Consider the following 15,455-nt stretch of genomic DNA (forward strand, 5'->3'; position numbering starts at 1 on the left):
ATCCGTTAGTCTTGCGAGACCATGGATCTGCACCTGGAAAGTCTTCACTCTCCAGGGAACAGGCCTGGGCAAGGTTGTATGGAAGACCAGCAGTTGCCTATGCTGCAAGTCTCCCCTCTCCACGACACCAATGTTGTCCAAGGGAAGGGCATTAGGACCCATACAGCTTGGCACCAGTGTCATCGCAGAGCAATGTGTGGTTAAGTGCCTTGCTCAAGGACACAACACGTTGTCTCAGCTGGGGCTCGAACTCACGAACTTCAGATCGCTAGTCAAATGCCTTAACCACTTGGCCACGTGCCCACATCTTCATTAATCATAATTTTTTCTAGTAAACAGTTACTGCAATCAATAACCTGTAACTTCCCTTTCAGAGTCGAGCTTTTGAACTGCCTGTATGAACTGGTATGTTTGTGGTGTGAACTGAAATCTCGAAGGTGCAGCGTGGCATGTACAGGCGGCGGGGCACGAGGGCAGGGAATGAGCCAATATTTCGCGAGTGCTGGAGTGAGCTTGGAGGCAATGCAATGCAGGGGAACCGAGGCGAGGTGAGCAGAAGCAAGTCGGAGTCAAGGCAGAGCCCGGGCACGAGAGTGAAAGAAGAGCCGAAGTTTGTTCAATTTAAGTGCCAGACCAAATTGGAAAGGTTGGGAACGGGCTAAATCGAGGTGGCAGGGCCCTGAAGTAGCACTGAACTGAGACTGTGCTACTGGATCGGCTGCTGGCTTCCTGGCTGTGGACTCATTTTCATGGACTTCAGTTCTGAATGCTATTAGCTTACATTTATTATTTGCACGATTTGTTTCTTTTTCTCTCTGCATATTGGGTGTTTGACAGTCTTTTTTTAATGGATTCTATTGGGTTTCTTTGTTTTGTGACTGCCTGTAAGGAGACAAATCTCAAGATTGTATATACTTTGATAATAAATGGACTTTGAACCTTGAACTTTAATCCAGTAGTAAATCGGTGGAGATTTAAGGAGGAGCACAGAGGACCTCTAAACTCCAAAGGACTAGAATATAAAAGCAAGGATGTAATGTTGAGGCTTTATAAGTTATTGGTCAGACTGCACTTGGAGTATTGTGAGAAGCTTTGGGCCCCTTATCAAAGAAAGGATGCGCTGGTGTTGGAGAAGATCCAGAGGAGGTTTACCAAGATGATCCCAGGAATGAAAGGGGTAATGTATGAGGAATATTTGATGGCTCTGAGCCTTTACACTCTGGATTTTAGACAAATGAGGGGGTATCTCATTGAAACCGACTGACTATTAGAAGGCCTAGATAGAGTGGACATAGAGAGGGTATTTGCAATAGTGCAAGAGTCCAGGACCAGGGGGCACAGCCTCAGAAAAGAAGGATGTCCCTTTAGAATAGAGACGAAGAAGAATTTACTTAGCTAGAGGGTGGTGAATCTGTGGAATACATTGTCACAGATGGCTGTGGAGGCCAAGTCATTGGGTATATTTAAAGCGGAGGTTGGGTGTTAAAGGTTACAGAGAGAGGGCAGGAGAATGGAGTTAAAAGGGAAAACAAATCAGCAATGATAGAATGGCAAAGAAAACTCAATGGGCCAAATGTCCCCATTCTGCTCCAATGTCCTATGGTCTTATGGTTTTAAATTACTCGGTCTAAACACCTCATACATTGGCTGTTTCCTTTTCAGGTCAATCATACGAGATCCGGATGCTGTGTAATCAGAATATAAGGGGACTCCTGGAGTTCAGTGGGAAGCTGCTGAAGGTGAGTCCCACACAGAGGTGGGAGGAAAGAATGCTAGCAAAGTTACACTGGGATTAAAGTCGGATGCCGATGGTCAACACGGGCCCGATGGGCTGAATGGGCTGTTTCCATGTTATATTCCCATCGAATCTGCTCCACCATCTGATCCTGGCTGATCTTTTCCCCCCTTCAACCACATTTTCCTGCCTTCTCCCTGTAACCTTTGACACACTTATTAATCAAGAAACTATGAAGTTTCGCTTTAAATATGCCCATGAACTGGCCTCAACAGCTGCCTGTGGCAGTGTGGGTTTGGTAGTCTCCAGAAAGGTGTGAGCTTGGTATTGAGAAACAGCCCCTTAAGCTAGGAAAATAGATGTGACGACTTAATAATACGTTCCAACAACTTCCAACAGCTGCTGTTCTACACCACACACATAGAAATGGCCACTGATTCTATAATTCTGCCACTGTGGAAGTCAAAATATACAACAGTAGTCAAATTCTATTATTATATAAAGCAATCTGTCCATTGACCTGTACAGAAATTAGGAACAGACACAAATGCCAGATCACCAAAGAAGGATCTCAGATTCATTTATTTAGTTCAAGGGCAAGTTCAAGTTTGTTGTCATCTGTCTGTACAACAAAAAGAAACAATGTCCCTCAGGACCACCGTGCACCCACAAAACATGTATCACACACAGCACATAAACCAAAATATTACCACAAATAAGTTAATAAAATATAATTCAAAGTGCATGTGGTGCACAGCACAGATAAACAGTGAACAGCTCACTGTCCCAGTGACGAGACCTGGGTGGTGGCAGGGTTTTAATTAGTCTCACAACCTGTGGGAAGAAGCTGGTACCCAGTCTGAGATCACATGCACATCAAAACATGCAGCAAATGCCATTATTTGGGTTACAACTGACACAGTCTAATGATGCGCTGGGGAGGCCATAAGTGTCACCACACACTCCAGTGCCCACGTCGTTCAGCAGAACAGTACAAGCAACAATAGCAAGGCGAGCTGTTTTCCAACATTCCCAGCCACACACACAGGCAGGCCCCCAACCCCAGGATGGGCTGCCTCCACGCCTCCGACCACCAGTGCTTGGCCCCAGCCTCTCGGACTCATCAAGGGCCTTTCATTTGGAGCTCTTGCATTCATCTTGAAAGGAAGGTAGCTCACAGTTGAGATGCTGATGCCGGTGCCTTGGCAGTGTAGTGGTTAGCACAATGCGTTACAACACCAGCCATGAGATCAGGGTTCATTCCTGCTGCTGTCTGTAAGGAATTTGTACGTTTTCTCCATAACCACATAGATTTCTTCCGAGTGCTCTGATTTCCTCCCACATTCCAAAGGCATATGAGCTGGGGCTAGAAAGTTGTGGCCGCCCTCAACACTCCTCACACTGTGCTGGTCATTGGCGCAAAAACAACACTTCTCACTGTGTGTTTCAACGTACACATGACAAGTAGAGCTAACCTTGATCTGTAAATCAATTAGCCTCAGGAAAGAAATTCACCAAGAGGTTTAGGAGGGAAATTCTAGAGCATAGCCCCTAACATCCGAACTGTCAGGGCCAAAGCTCTAGAACTTATTTCCTAACTCCATGACTCTATAACAGTAAAAGGCACTGCTGGCCATGGTGGAGAGAAAAGTCAGGGATAAGCAATACGCAAGAAATGGAGGAGCATGGAGATCAGAGTATCATCAGCCAGACTGAGTGGAAATGGAGGGTGGGGCGAACATTTAGAGTTGTAGAGCATTACAGCACAGAAAAAGGCCTTTCAGTCCACCTAGTTCATGTTGAACTGTTATTCTGCCTAGTCCCACCAACCCACACCTGGATCATAACCCTCCGTACACCTCTCTTCCACGTACTTATCCAAACTTTTCTTGAATGTTGCAATCAGCCTGCCTCCATCACTTCTGCTGGCAGCTTTTGCACCAAGCTCTGAGTGAAGAGGTCTCACCACAGGTTCATGTTAAATATTTCGCCTTTCACCCTTAACCTGTGACTTCTTATTCTAGTCTTGCCCAACCTCAGGGGAAAAAGCCCTGTTCTGACTTCCTCTCTCCCACCACCACCTCTTCCCTTTGATTTTGCAGAGTACAGTTAGGGTGGTCTTCCATGACAGGAGGCTCCAGTACAGTGAACACCAACAGCTCCAGGGGTGGAAATGGAACAGACCAGGAGACCGGTTGCTTGATATCGGTAGGTCCTGTCCGCAGTCATCAATCCCCTGTTTGTGCTGAGGGTTTTTGGATTTTTGTTCTTCACTGCGGGTGAAGGGCAGCATGGTGGTGTAATGATTAGCACAATCACTTTACAACGCCAGCGATCCCTGATTGGCCTTCAAAAGTTCAATTCCCGCCACTGCCTGTAAGGAGTTGGTACTTTCTGCCCATGACCACGCGAGTTTCCTCTGGGTGCTCCAGGTTCCTCCAACATCCCAAAGATGTTCAGGTCAGTAAGTTGCGAGCATGCTATGTTGGCGCTAGAAGCATGGCGAAACTTGCGGGCTGCCCCCGGCACATCCTCTGACTGTGTTGGTAGTTGACACAAAAAGAAACATTTCATTGAATGTTTTGATGTTTCAATGTAGATGTGACAAATGAAATTAATTTTAATCTCCGTGGGAGGTCCTGCTGAGGTAGGGTGGCCCATTAATATTGTGGATTCTAGAGTTCCACCTTAAATCTCAGTTTGCTATTACCAACCATTCCTCAAACATCTTTGGGATATTGAACTCTTCTAAAGCAGTTATTTCCTGAAAATAGTGACATGGGTAGACAGGATGGTGAAGAAGGCACGTGGCAGACTTGACTTCATCATTTGAGGTACAGAATACAAGAGTTGGTACATCATGTCACAGTTGTAAAAGACCACATTGGTATGCTGTTCTGTATAGAAAGGACGTGATTAAGTTGGAGAGGATGTAGAAAACATTTGCAAGGATGTTGCTGGGACTGGAGGGCTTGCGGTATGAGAAGAAATGGGATCAGCTGAAACAGTTTTCCCTGGAGCGAAGGAGGCTGAGCGGTGACCTAAAAGCAGTTTATAAAATCATGAGGGGCATTGATAAGGTGTATGGTCACAGTTTGTGAAGGTTTCCTGACACAATATGCAGATAAGCCTACAAGAGGAGAGGCTGTACTTGATCTGGTATTGGGAAATGAACCTGGTCAGGTGTCAGGTCTCTCGGTGGGAGAGCATTTTGGAGATAGTGATCACAATTCTATCTCCTTTACCATAGCATTGGAGAGGGATAGGAACAGACAAGTTAGTGAAATGTTTAATTGGAGTAAGGGGAACTATGAGGCTATCAGGCGGGAACTTGGAAGCATAAATTGGAAACAGATGTTCTCAGGGAAATGTACCAAAGAAATGTGACAAATGTTCAGGGGATATTTGCATGGGGTTCTGAGTAGGTATGTTCCAATGAGACAGGGAAAGGATGGTAGGGCACAGGAGCCATGGTGTACAAAGGCTGTTGAAAATCTAGTCAAGAAGAAAAGAAGAGCTTATGAAAGGTTCAAAAAACTATGTAATGATATAAATCTAGAGGATTATAAAGTTAGCAGGAAGGAGAGCCAGAAGGGGCCATGAGAAGGCCTTGGCGGACAAGATTAAGGAAAACCCTAAGGCATTCTACAAGTATGTGAAGAGCAAGAGGATAAGACGTGAGAGAATAGGACCAATCAAGTGTGACAGTGGAAAAGTGTGTATGGAACCGGAGGAAATAGCGGAGGTACTTAATGAATACTTTGCTTCAGTATTCACTACGGAAAAGGATCTTAGTGGTTGTAGGGATGACTTGCAGTGGACTGAAAAGCTTGAGCATGTAGACATGAAGAAAGAGGATGTGCTGGAGCTTTTGGAAAGCATCAAGTTGAATAAGTCACCGGGACTGGACAGGATGTATCCCAGGCTACTGTTGGAGGCAAGGGAGGAGATTGCTGAGCCTCTGGTGATGATCTTTGCATCATCAATGAGGACAGGAGAGGTTCTGGAGGATTGGAGGATTGTGGATGTCGTTCCCTTATTCAAGAATGGGAGTAGGGATAGCCCAGGAAATTATAGGCTAGTGAGTCTTGCTTCAGTGGTTGGTAAGTTGATGGAGAAGATCCTGAGAGGCAGGATTTATGGACATTTGGAGAGGCATAATATGATTAGGAATAGTCAGCATGGCTTTGTTAAAGGCAGGTTGTGCCTTACGAGCCTGATTGAATTTTTTGAGGATGTAACTAAGCACATTGATGAAGGTAGAGCCGTAGATGTAGTGTATATGGATTTTAGCAAGGAATTTGATATGGCATCCCATGCAAGGCTTATTGAGAAAGTAAGGAGGCATGGGATCCAAGGGGACATTGCTTTGTGGATCCAGAATTGGCTTGCCACAGAAAGCAAAGAGTGGTTGTAGACGGGTCATATTCTGCATGGAGGTCGGTGATCAGTGGTGTGCCTTAGGGCTCTGTTCTGGGACCCCTACTCTTTGTGATTTTTATAAATATCCTGGATGAGGAAGTGGAGGGATGGGTTAGTAAATTTGCTGATGACACAAAGGTTGGGGGTGTTGTGGATAGTGTGGAGGGCTGTCAGAGGTTACAATGGGATATTGATCAGATGCAAAACTGGGCTGAGAAGTGGTAGATGGAGTTCAACCCAGATAAGTGTGAGGTGGTTCATTTTGGTAGGTAAAATATGATGGTAAAATATAGCATTAATGGTAAGACTCTTGGCAGTGTGGAGGATCAGAGGGTTCTTGGGGTCCGAGTCCATAGGACACTCAAAGCTGCTATGCAGGTTGACTCTGTGGTTAAGAAAGCATACGGTGCATTGGCCTTTATCAATCATGGGATTGAGTTTAGGAGCCGAGAGGTAATATTGCAGCTATATAGGACCCTGGTCGGACCCCACTTGGAGAACTGTGCTTAGTTCTGGTCACCTCACTACAGGAGGAATGTGGAAACCATAGAAAGGGTGCAGAGGAGATTTACAAGGATGTTGCCTAGATTGGGAAGCATGCCTTATGAGAATAGGTTGAGTGAACTCGGCCTTTTCTCCTTGGAGTGACGGAGGATGAGTGGTGACTTGATAGAGGTGTATAAGATAATGAGAGGCATTGATCATGTGGATAGTCAGAGGCTTTTCCCCAGGGTTGAAATGGCTAGCACGAGAGGGCATAGTTTTAAGGTGCAGAGGAGATGTCAGGGGTAAGTTTTTTTACGCAGAGAGTGGTGACTGCGTGGAATGAGCTGCTGGCGGCGGTGGTGGAGGTGGAAACGATAGGGTCTTTTAAGAGACTCCTGGATGGCTACATGGAGCTTAGAAAAATAGAGGGCTATGGGTAAAGCCTAGGTAGTTCTAAGGTAGGGACATGTTTGGCACAGCTTTGTGGGCCGAAGGGCCTGTATTGTGCTGTATGTTTTCTAAGTTTCTATGTTTCTATCCCCTACCCTGCTCCTAAATCTACCATTCTTACAGTATATTCATATGTTAGATGTAACTTCCCTCCATTAACATCATACATCTGGAGCAACTTAGTCATAGTCATACTTTATTGATCCCGGGGGAAATTGGTTTTCGTTACAGTTGCACCATAAATAATTAAATAGTAATAAAACCATAAATAGTTAAATAGTAATATGTAAATTATGCCAGTAAATTATGAAATAAGTCCAGAACCAGCCAATTGGCTCAGGGTGTCTGACCCTCCAAGGGAGGAGTTGTAAAGTTTGATGGCCACAGGCAGGAATGACTTCCTATGATGCTCTGTGCTGCATCTCAGAGGAATGAGTCTCTGGCTGAATGTACTCCTGTGCCCACCCAGTACATTACGTAGTGGATGGGAGACATTGTCCAAGATGGCATGCAACTTGGACAGCATCCTCTTTTCAGACACCACCGTCAGAGAGTCCAGTTCCATCCCCACAACATCACTGGCTTTACAAATGAGTTTGTTGATTCTGTTGGTGTCTGCTATCCTCAGCCTGCTGCCCCAGCACACAACAGCAAACATGATCGCACTGGCCACCACAGACTCGTAGAACATCCTCAGCATTGTCTGGCAGATGTTAAAAGACCTCAGTCTCCTCAGGAAATAGAGATGGCTCTGACCCTTCTTGTAGACAGCCTCAGTGTTCTTTGACCAGTCCAGTTTATTGTCAATTCGTATCCCCAGGTATTTGTAATCTTCCGCCATGTCCACACTGAACCCCTGGATGGAAACAGGGGTCGCTGGTACCTTAGCTCTCCTCAGGTCTACCACCAGCTCCTTAGTCTTTTTCACATTAAGCTGCAGATAATTCTGCTCACACCATGTGACAAAGTTCCCTACCGTAGCCCTGTACTCAGCCTCATCTCCCTTGCTGATGCATCCAACTATGGCAGAGTCATCAGAAAACTTCTGAAGATGACAAGACTCTGTGCAGTAGTTGAAGTCCGAGGTGTAAATGGTGAAGAGAAAGGGAGACAAGACAGTCCCCTGTGGAGCCCCAGTGCTGCTGATCACTCTGTCGGACACACAGTGTTGCAAGCACACGTACTGTGGTCTGCCAGTCGGGTAATCAAGAATCCATGATACCAGGGAAGCATCCACCTGCATCGCTGTCAGCTTCTCCCCAAGCAGAGCAGGGCGGATGGTGTTGAACGCACTGGAGAAGTCAAAAAAACATGACCCTCATGTTATTTGACATGACTGCCTTGCTTTTATGTTGAGAAGTGCAGTTCCTGTTTTGTCACTCCACTTAAAGTGACTTTGTTATCCATCTCATGTTATTTGGAGTTAACCTCTGGCTGTTCCTCACATCCAACTGTCTGGTTGACTTGGTGTTGCCAATAAGTGTTCCGATTATCCAGTCAGCAAATCCTCAGAGTCCACCTGGGAACGGTAATTCTTCTAAACCCAGATCTGCTTTGTTTATGCTTATCCCCATCAGGATTTGATTTGTGATCCAGGTACATGGGACTAAAGCTCTTGTGATCACCTAATGCTTTGTTTTCACTGTGCGCACTTCCAAGTATTCGCATGTAGATTTTCATTGATTCTATTGTATTTCTTTGTTCTGCTGTGAATGCCTGTAAGAAAATGAATCTCAGAGTAATATATGGTGACATATACATACTTTGATAGTAAATTTACAACACTTTGAACTTTGAAGATTGAAATCATCACCAATCTTTTACTCAGTACCAGCTCCATACCCCTTGATTCCCTTAGTATCCAATACTCCGTTGATTCCCAGTGCTGAATACACCAGGCAACTGAGGCTCCAACCCTGCTGTGCAAAACATCCCAAAGATACACTAACCTTTGGGTGAAAAACTTCCATCTCAGTCCTCAATAGCCAATTTCGATGTTAAGGTTTAGTCAGAAGGACATCTATAATGTCAGACCTGTTAAGATCTGTGGAAGTTTCCATGAGATCACCACTCCTTCTTCTAAACTGTGGAACAAGAGTTCCCAACCTGGGGCTCGCAGACCCCCTTGGTTAATGGTAGGGATCTGCGGCATAAAAAAGATCGGGAACCCCTGTTGTAGAAGATTATTGGCTCAGTCAGTTAGATCTCCCCTCAGAGGACTATCCCAATAATCAACTGATGGAACACACTGCCAGGGGTGGTGGTAGAGGCAGATACATTAGGGACATTTAAGAGACACTTTGATAGGCACGTGGCTAAGAGAGAAATGGAGGGCTATGTGGGAGGGAAGGGTTTGATTGATCTGAGAGTAGGTTAAAAGGTCAGCACAACTTTGTAAGCTGAAGGGCCTGTGCAAAGCTATACAGTTCTATGTTTTATGTTCTATGTTCTATTTTCAATCTGGTGAAATTTCACTGCACTCTCTCCACAGCAAAGATACCCTTTCTTAGTTAGGGAAACAAAACGCGTACACTGTAGCGGTGTGCTACACACAGCACTAGAATAACCACACGTAGTCGGTGAGTTAGAGTTGCGATGTAAGAGGTTTATTCAAACTTCGCGGCCTGCTTTAAAGCCTTCCCGTTCCCGCCCTCCCTGGGCGGGACTACTGTGGGGAATGCATATTCCCAGACCCTTTCTGCGCGCGGGATTTTCCCCCTGCTGGTGAAGATGGCCTGGCGCCCTTTTTGGGGCCGGCCCTCTGCCTGCGCGCGCTGTTGTGAGCCGGTTCGTGTGTGCCAGAAAGTGGGTCGCCACATAACCCCCCCACAGAACCGGCGATACCTCCCCCAATGTCCACAGTCTGGATCGGCCTCTGTTTGGGAGGTCTGCCCCTGCGCCGCGGTGCCTGAGCCTGGACCGGCTGCGCCAAGTCCACATGGGCCGGTTTGAGTCGGTCCACCATGAAAACCTCCTCTCACCCCCAATGTCCAGCACAAACGTGGACCCGTTGTCCCTGAGCACCTTAAACGGCCCCTCGTAGGGCCGCAGTAGCGGTGCCCGGTGTCCGCCCCGTCGTACAAAAAGAAACTTACAGTTCTGCAGGTCTTTGGGTACGCAGGTCGGGCTTTGTCCGTGCTGTGAAGTGGGTATGGGGGCCAGGTTACCGAGCCTCTCCCGTAGTCTGTCCAGGACTGCTGTGGGTTCTTCCTCTTGCCCCCTTGGGGCTGGTATGAACTCTCCTGGGACGACCAGGGGTGCGCCGTACACCAACTCGGCTGACGAGGTGTGCAGATCCTCTTTGGGCGCCGTGCGGATTCCGAGCAGGACCCAGGGAAGCTCGTCCACCCAGTTAGGCCCCTCAAGGCGGGCCATGAGAGCCGATTTCAGGTGATGGTGGAAGCGCTCCACTAGTCCGTTCGACTGTGGGGGGTAGGCAGTTGTGTGGTGTAATTGTGTTCCCAACAGGCTGGCCACAGCCGACCACAGGCTGGAGGTGAACTGGGCGCCTCTATCGGAGGTAATGTGGGCCGGTACCCCAAAGTGTGCTACCCAGGTTGCGATCAGTGCTCGGGCGCAGGATTCGGAGGTGGTGTCGCTGAGCGGGACTGCCTCTGGCCATCTGGTGAACCGGTCTATCATAGTTAGGAGGTACCGCGCTCCTCGCGACACTGGCAGGGGCCCCACGATATCCACATGGATGTGGTCGAACCTCCGGCGGGTGGGTTGGAACCGCTGTGGCGGAGCCTTGGTGTGCCGCTGCACCTTGGCCGTTTGGCACTGCATACACGTTTTGGCTCACTCACTGACCTGTTTACGCAGTCCATGCCACACGAACCTATTGGCGATCAGCCGGACAGTTGTCCTGACGGAGGGGTGTGCTAAGTTGTGAATGGACTCGAAAACCCGCCGGCGCCAGGCTGCTGGGACGACAGGGCGGAGTTGGCCGGTAGCTACGTCACATAGTAGGGTCCTCTCACCTGGGTCTAGGGGAGGTCTTGGAGCTGCAAACCGGAGACTGCAGTCCTGTAACTGGGGATCTCAGCGTCTGCCTGCTGTGCCTCTGCCAGCGCTGCATAGTCCATCCCCTGGGACAGGGCCTGTATGGTTGGTCTGTATAGTGCATCCGCCACGACGTTGTCCTTTCCAGAGACATACCGGATGTCCGTCGTGTACTCGGAGATGTAGGACAGATGTCGCTGCTGGCGGGACGACCAGGGGTCGGACACCTTAGTGAACGCAAAGGTAAGCGGTTTGTGGCCTGTGAACGCGGTGAAGGGCCTACCTTCTAAGAAGTACCTGAAATGCCGGATTGCCAGGTATAGTGCCAATAGTTCCCGGTCGAAAGAACTGTATTTGAGTTCGGGTGGTCGTAGGTGTTTGCTGAAGAACGCCAGGGGTTGCCAGCGGCCCTCGATGAGTTGTTCCAGCACTCCACCGACCGCTGTGTTGGATGCGTCCACCGTGAGGGCAGTAGGAACGTCCGTTCTGGGGTGCACTAGCATCGCGGCGTTTGCCAAGGCTTCTTTGGTTTTAACGAAAGTGGTTGCGGCCTCTTCGTTCCAGGTAATGTCCTTGCCCTTACCCGACATTAGAGTGAACAGGGGTCGCATGGTTCGGGCTGCTGAGAGGAGGAAACGGTGGTAGAAATTCACCATACCCACAAATTCCTGCAGGCCTTTGATTGTGTTGGGTCGGGGGAAGTTGTGGACCGCATCTACCTTGGCAAGCAGCGGGGTTGCCCCGCCTTTAGTAATCCTGTGGCCCAGGAAGTTGATGGTGTCGAGTCCGAACTGGCATTTGGCTGGATTGATTGTAAGGCCGAATTCGCTCAGGCGGGAGTAGAGCTGGCGGAGGTGGGACAGATGCTCCTGCCGACTACTGCTGGCTATGAGGATGTCGTCCAAATAGATGAATGCAAAGTCCAGGTCGCGTCCCACCGCGTCCATTAGCCGCTGGAAAGTCTGTGCGGCATTCTTTAGACCAAACGGCATTCGAAGGAATTTGAAAAGTCCGAACGGGGTGATAAGTGCTGTTTTGGGGATGTCGTCTGGATGTACAGGGATTTGATGGTATCCCCGGACGAGGTCTACCTTGGAAAAGATCCTTGCACCGTGTAGGTTTGCTGCGAAGTCTTGAATGTGCAGCACAGGGTAGCGGTCTGGCGTTGTAGCCTCGTTCAGTCTGCAGTAGTCACTGCATGGTCTCCAGCCCCCCGTTGCCTTGGCCACCATGTGAAGGGGGGAGGCCCATGGGCTGTCAGACCGTCGTATGATCCCCAATTCCTCCATCTTCTTGAACTCCTCCTTCGCCAGTCGGAGCTTGTCCGGGGGAAGCCTTCGAGCACGGGCGTGGAGGGGTGGTCCCTGGGTCGGGATGTGGTGCTGTACGCCGTGTCTGGGCATGGCTGCCGTGAACTGCGGTGTCAGTACTGATGGGAAATCCGCCAGGAATCTGGTGAATTCATCGTCAGACAGTGTGATGGAGTCCAGGTGTGGGGCTGGCAACTGTGCTTCACCCAGGGAGAACGTTTGAAAAGTCTTGGCGTGGACTAATCGCTTCCCTTGCAGGTCGACCAGCAGGCTATGGGCTCGTAGAAAATCCGCCCCCAGGAGTGGTTGGGCCACGGCGGCCAGTGTGAAGTCCCACCTGAACCGGCTGGAGCTGAACTGTAGCCGCACCGTGCGGGTGCCATAGGTTCGTATTGTGCTGCCATTAGCGGCCCTCAGGGTGGGTCCCGGTTCTCTGTTGCGGGTGTCGTAACTCGTCGGGGGCAAGACGCTGATTTCCGCTCTGGTGTCGACCAAAAAGCGGCGTCCCGACTGCTTGTCCCAGACGTACAGGAGGCTGTCCTGATGGCCAGCCGCCGTAGCCATCAGTGGCGGCTGGCCCTGGCGTTTCCCGGGAATTTGCAGGGTGGTCTGCAGCGGCGGGCCTCTGTGCCCCACCGCTGGTGGTAGAAACACCATTGTTCGTTGGGCTCCTCACTCCCGTCGCCGGGTTTTGTAGGCTCTGCTGCCGGGCCTGGTCTGGTCTGTCGTTGGGCACGCGGCTTGGTGATCTGTGCGACGGATGCCCCTCTCTCCTTCCTGGCATTCCACAGCACATCTGCTCGGGCCGCCACCTCCCGGGGTTTGCTGAAATCTGCGTCGGACAGCAGCAGGCATATGTCCTCGGGCAGTTGCTCTAGGAACACCTGCTCAAACATGAGGCAGGGTTTGTGTCCTTCAGCCAGGGTCAGCATCTCGTTCATTAATGCTGACGGCGGCCTGTCTCCCAAACCATCCAGGTGCATTAAGCGGCGTGCTCGTTCGCGCCGTGAGAGTCCGAAAGTCCTTATGAGCAGGGCTTTGAATGCTGTGTATTTGCCATTCTCCGGGGGGCGACTGTATAAACTCCTCAACTTGTGCAGCAGTCTCCTGGTCGAGTGAGCTCAGCACGTAGTAGTAGCGAGTGGACTCCGAGGTTATCTGCCGAATGTGGAATTGTGCTTCTGCTTGTTCGAACCATAAATGGGGTCGCAGCGTCCAGAAGCTTGGCAGTTTTAACGAAACTGCGTGAACAGATGCAGCGTCGGTCATCTCTGGTCCAAATATCGTTTGGGCCGTCGGGGTCACCAATTGTAGCGATGTGCTACACACAGCGCTAGAATAACCACACGGAGTCGGTGAGTTAGAGTTGCGATGAAAGAGGTTTATTCAAACTTCGCGGCCTGCTTTAAAGCCTTCCCGTTCCCGCCCTCCCTGGGCGGGACTACTGTGGGGAATGCATATTCCCAGACCCTTTCTGCGCGCGGGATTTTCCCCCTGCTGGTGAAGATGGCCTGGCGCCCTTTTTGGGGCCGGCCCTCTGCCTGCGCACGCTGTTGTGAGCCGGTTCGTGTGTGCCAGAAAGTGGGTCGCCACAACACTATGTTTCAGATATCATCTCACCAGGAACCCATATAATTTTGAAAAGATGTCATTACTCTTACACTCAATTTTCCTTGTAATAAAAGCCAAACTCGCCACTTGTCTTCCTAATTGAGGATTCTACCAAATTAGCTGTGAGATGAGGCCGCATAAATTAGCAAATAAAGGTCCTCTCTGATGAGAAGTTGGTGCAAATAAAGCGTTAACATATAAAGAATCAGGAAAAATAAATTGATATTTCTCAAATTTATTACAGCAGCATAGGAGAAACGCTGCAAACAATTACGACACAGCAGAGCTTGCTGAGTTTACCCAGTGCAGTTTGCTCTAACCCATGACCCCAGTCCAAAGGTACCAATGGCGAAAGATGGCATACGCTGAGGTTATACGCACACATAACTTCCCCATAGTGGAGGTGTCTAAGACCAAAGGGCAGAGGGCTTAAGGTAAGGAGTAAGAGGCTTAAAGGTGATCTGAGGAAGAACATTTCACCCAGAGGTGGCTGGAATCTAGAGCACGCTGCCTAAGTGGGAGATGGAAGCAGGTACAGCATGAAGGCAAGATTTAAGAGGTATCTACACAAGCACTTAAATCACCAGAGTGTAGAAGGCTACCAATCACATGCCGGTAAGGTAGATCAGTGTGGACAGCTAGCATGGACCTGATGGGGTGAATGGCCTGTGTCTGTGCTGTATGGTGCTATAATTCTATGATACATGCCAGTGAACCCCATCATTTTCAGGGTGTGTTGTGTACTCTACATTCCTGCACACATCGTTCCCAGTAATTTTATTCTTCTTTGGACCATCTTATTTATGCTGACCATCATGCCTATGTATACTAATCCCACTTTACTGCATTAATTCCATGTTTTGTAAATTCAGGTACTTGTCCAGATGCTTCTTGAGTGTTGTTACTACTCCTGCCTCCACCACCTCCTCTGTGAGCTCATTCCAAATACCACTATACCTTGTGTGAAAAGTTACTCTTTAGATTCACTTTAAACCTCCTCCCTCGCACCTTAAATCTAGTTTTAGGCATTCATTCCATCAAAAATTATGCCTCTCATAATTTCATATACCTCTATATGTCCACCCCACAGCTTTGTTTGCTCCAGGGAAAACGCACCCAGCCTATACCGAAGTTCAAAGTAAATTTACCATGTACTACCCTGAGATTCATTTCGTACAGGCATTCACAGCAGAACAAAGAAATACAATAGAGTCAATAAACCAAAGTGCAAAAGAAGACAATCTGTGCAAATAAAAAATAATAAATCGATAGTTGGAAAAATAAATAATTACATACATGTTTGTACATAGATAGACAGATTGATAGATAGATAGATAAACCTGAAAATATGAGTTGTACAGCCCTAGAAAGTGAGTCTGTAGGTTGTGGAATCAGTGTTGAGGTGAGTGAAGTTATCCATACTGGTTCAGGCGCCTGAT

The 15,455-nt window shown here is 48.6% G+C and overlaps 1 protein-coding gene across 1 annotated transcript in view; it reads left to right on the forward strand.

The window, feature by feature from the left end:
• LOC134340288 (transcription factor CP2-like protein 1) overlaps positions 1–15,455 on the forward strand; it is an 81,434-nt gene that overhangs the window by 14,618 nt on the left and 51,361 nt on the right. Inside the window, exons 3-4 of the mRNA XM_063037339.1 lie at positions 1,663–1,739; positions 3,838–3,943. Of these exons, the coding sequence (XP_062893409.1) occupies positions 1,663–1,739; positions 3,838–3,943 (183 nt within the window). The remainder of the gene's footprint in view (positions 1–1,662; positions 1,740–3,837; positions 3,944–15,455) is intronic.

Source organism: Mobula hypostoma, chromosome X1, assembly GCF_963921235.1.
Source record: "Mobula hypostoma chromosome X1, sMobHyp1.1, whole genome shotgun sequence".
Lineage (NCBI taxonomy): Eukaryota > Metazoa > Chordata > Chondrichthyes > Myliobatiformes > Myliobatidae > Mobula > Mobula hypostoma.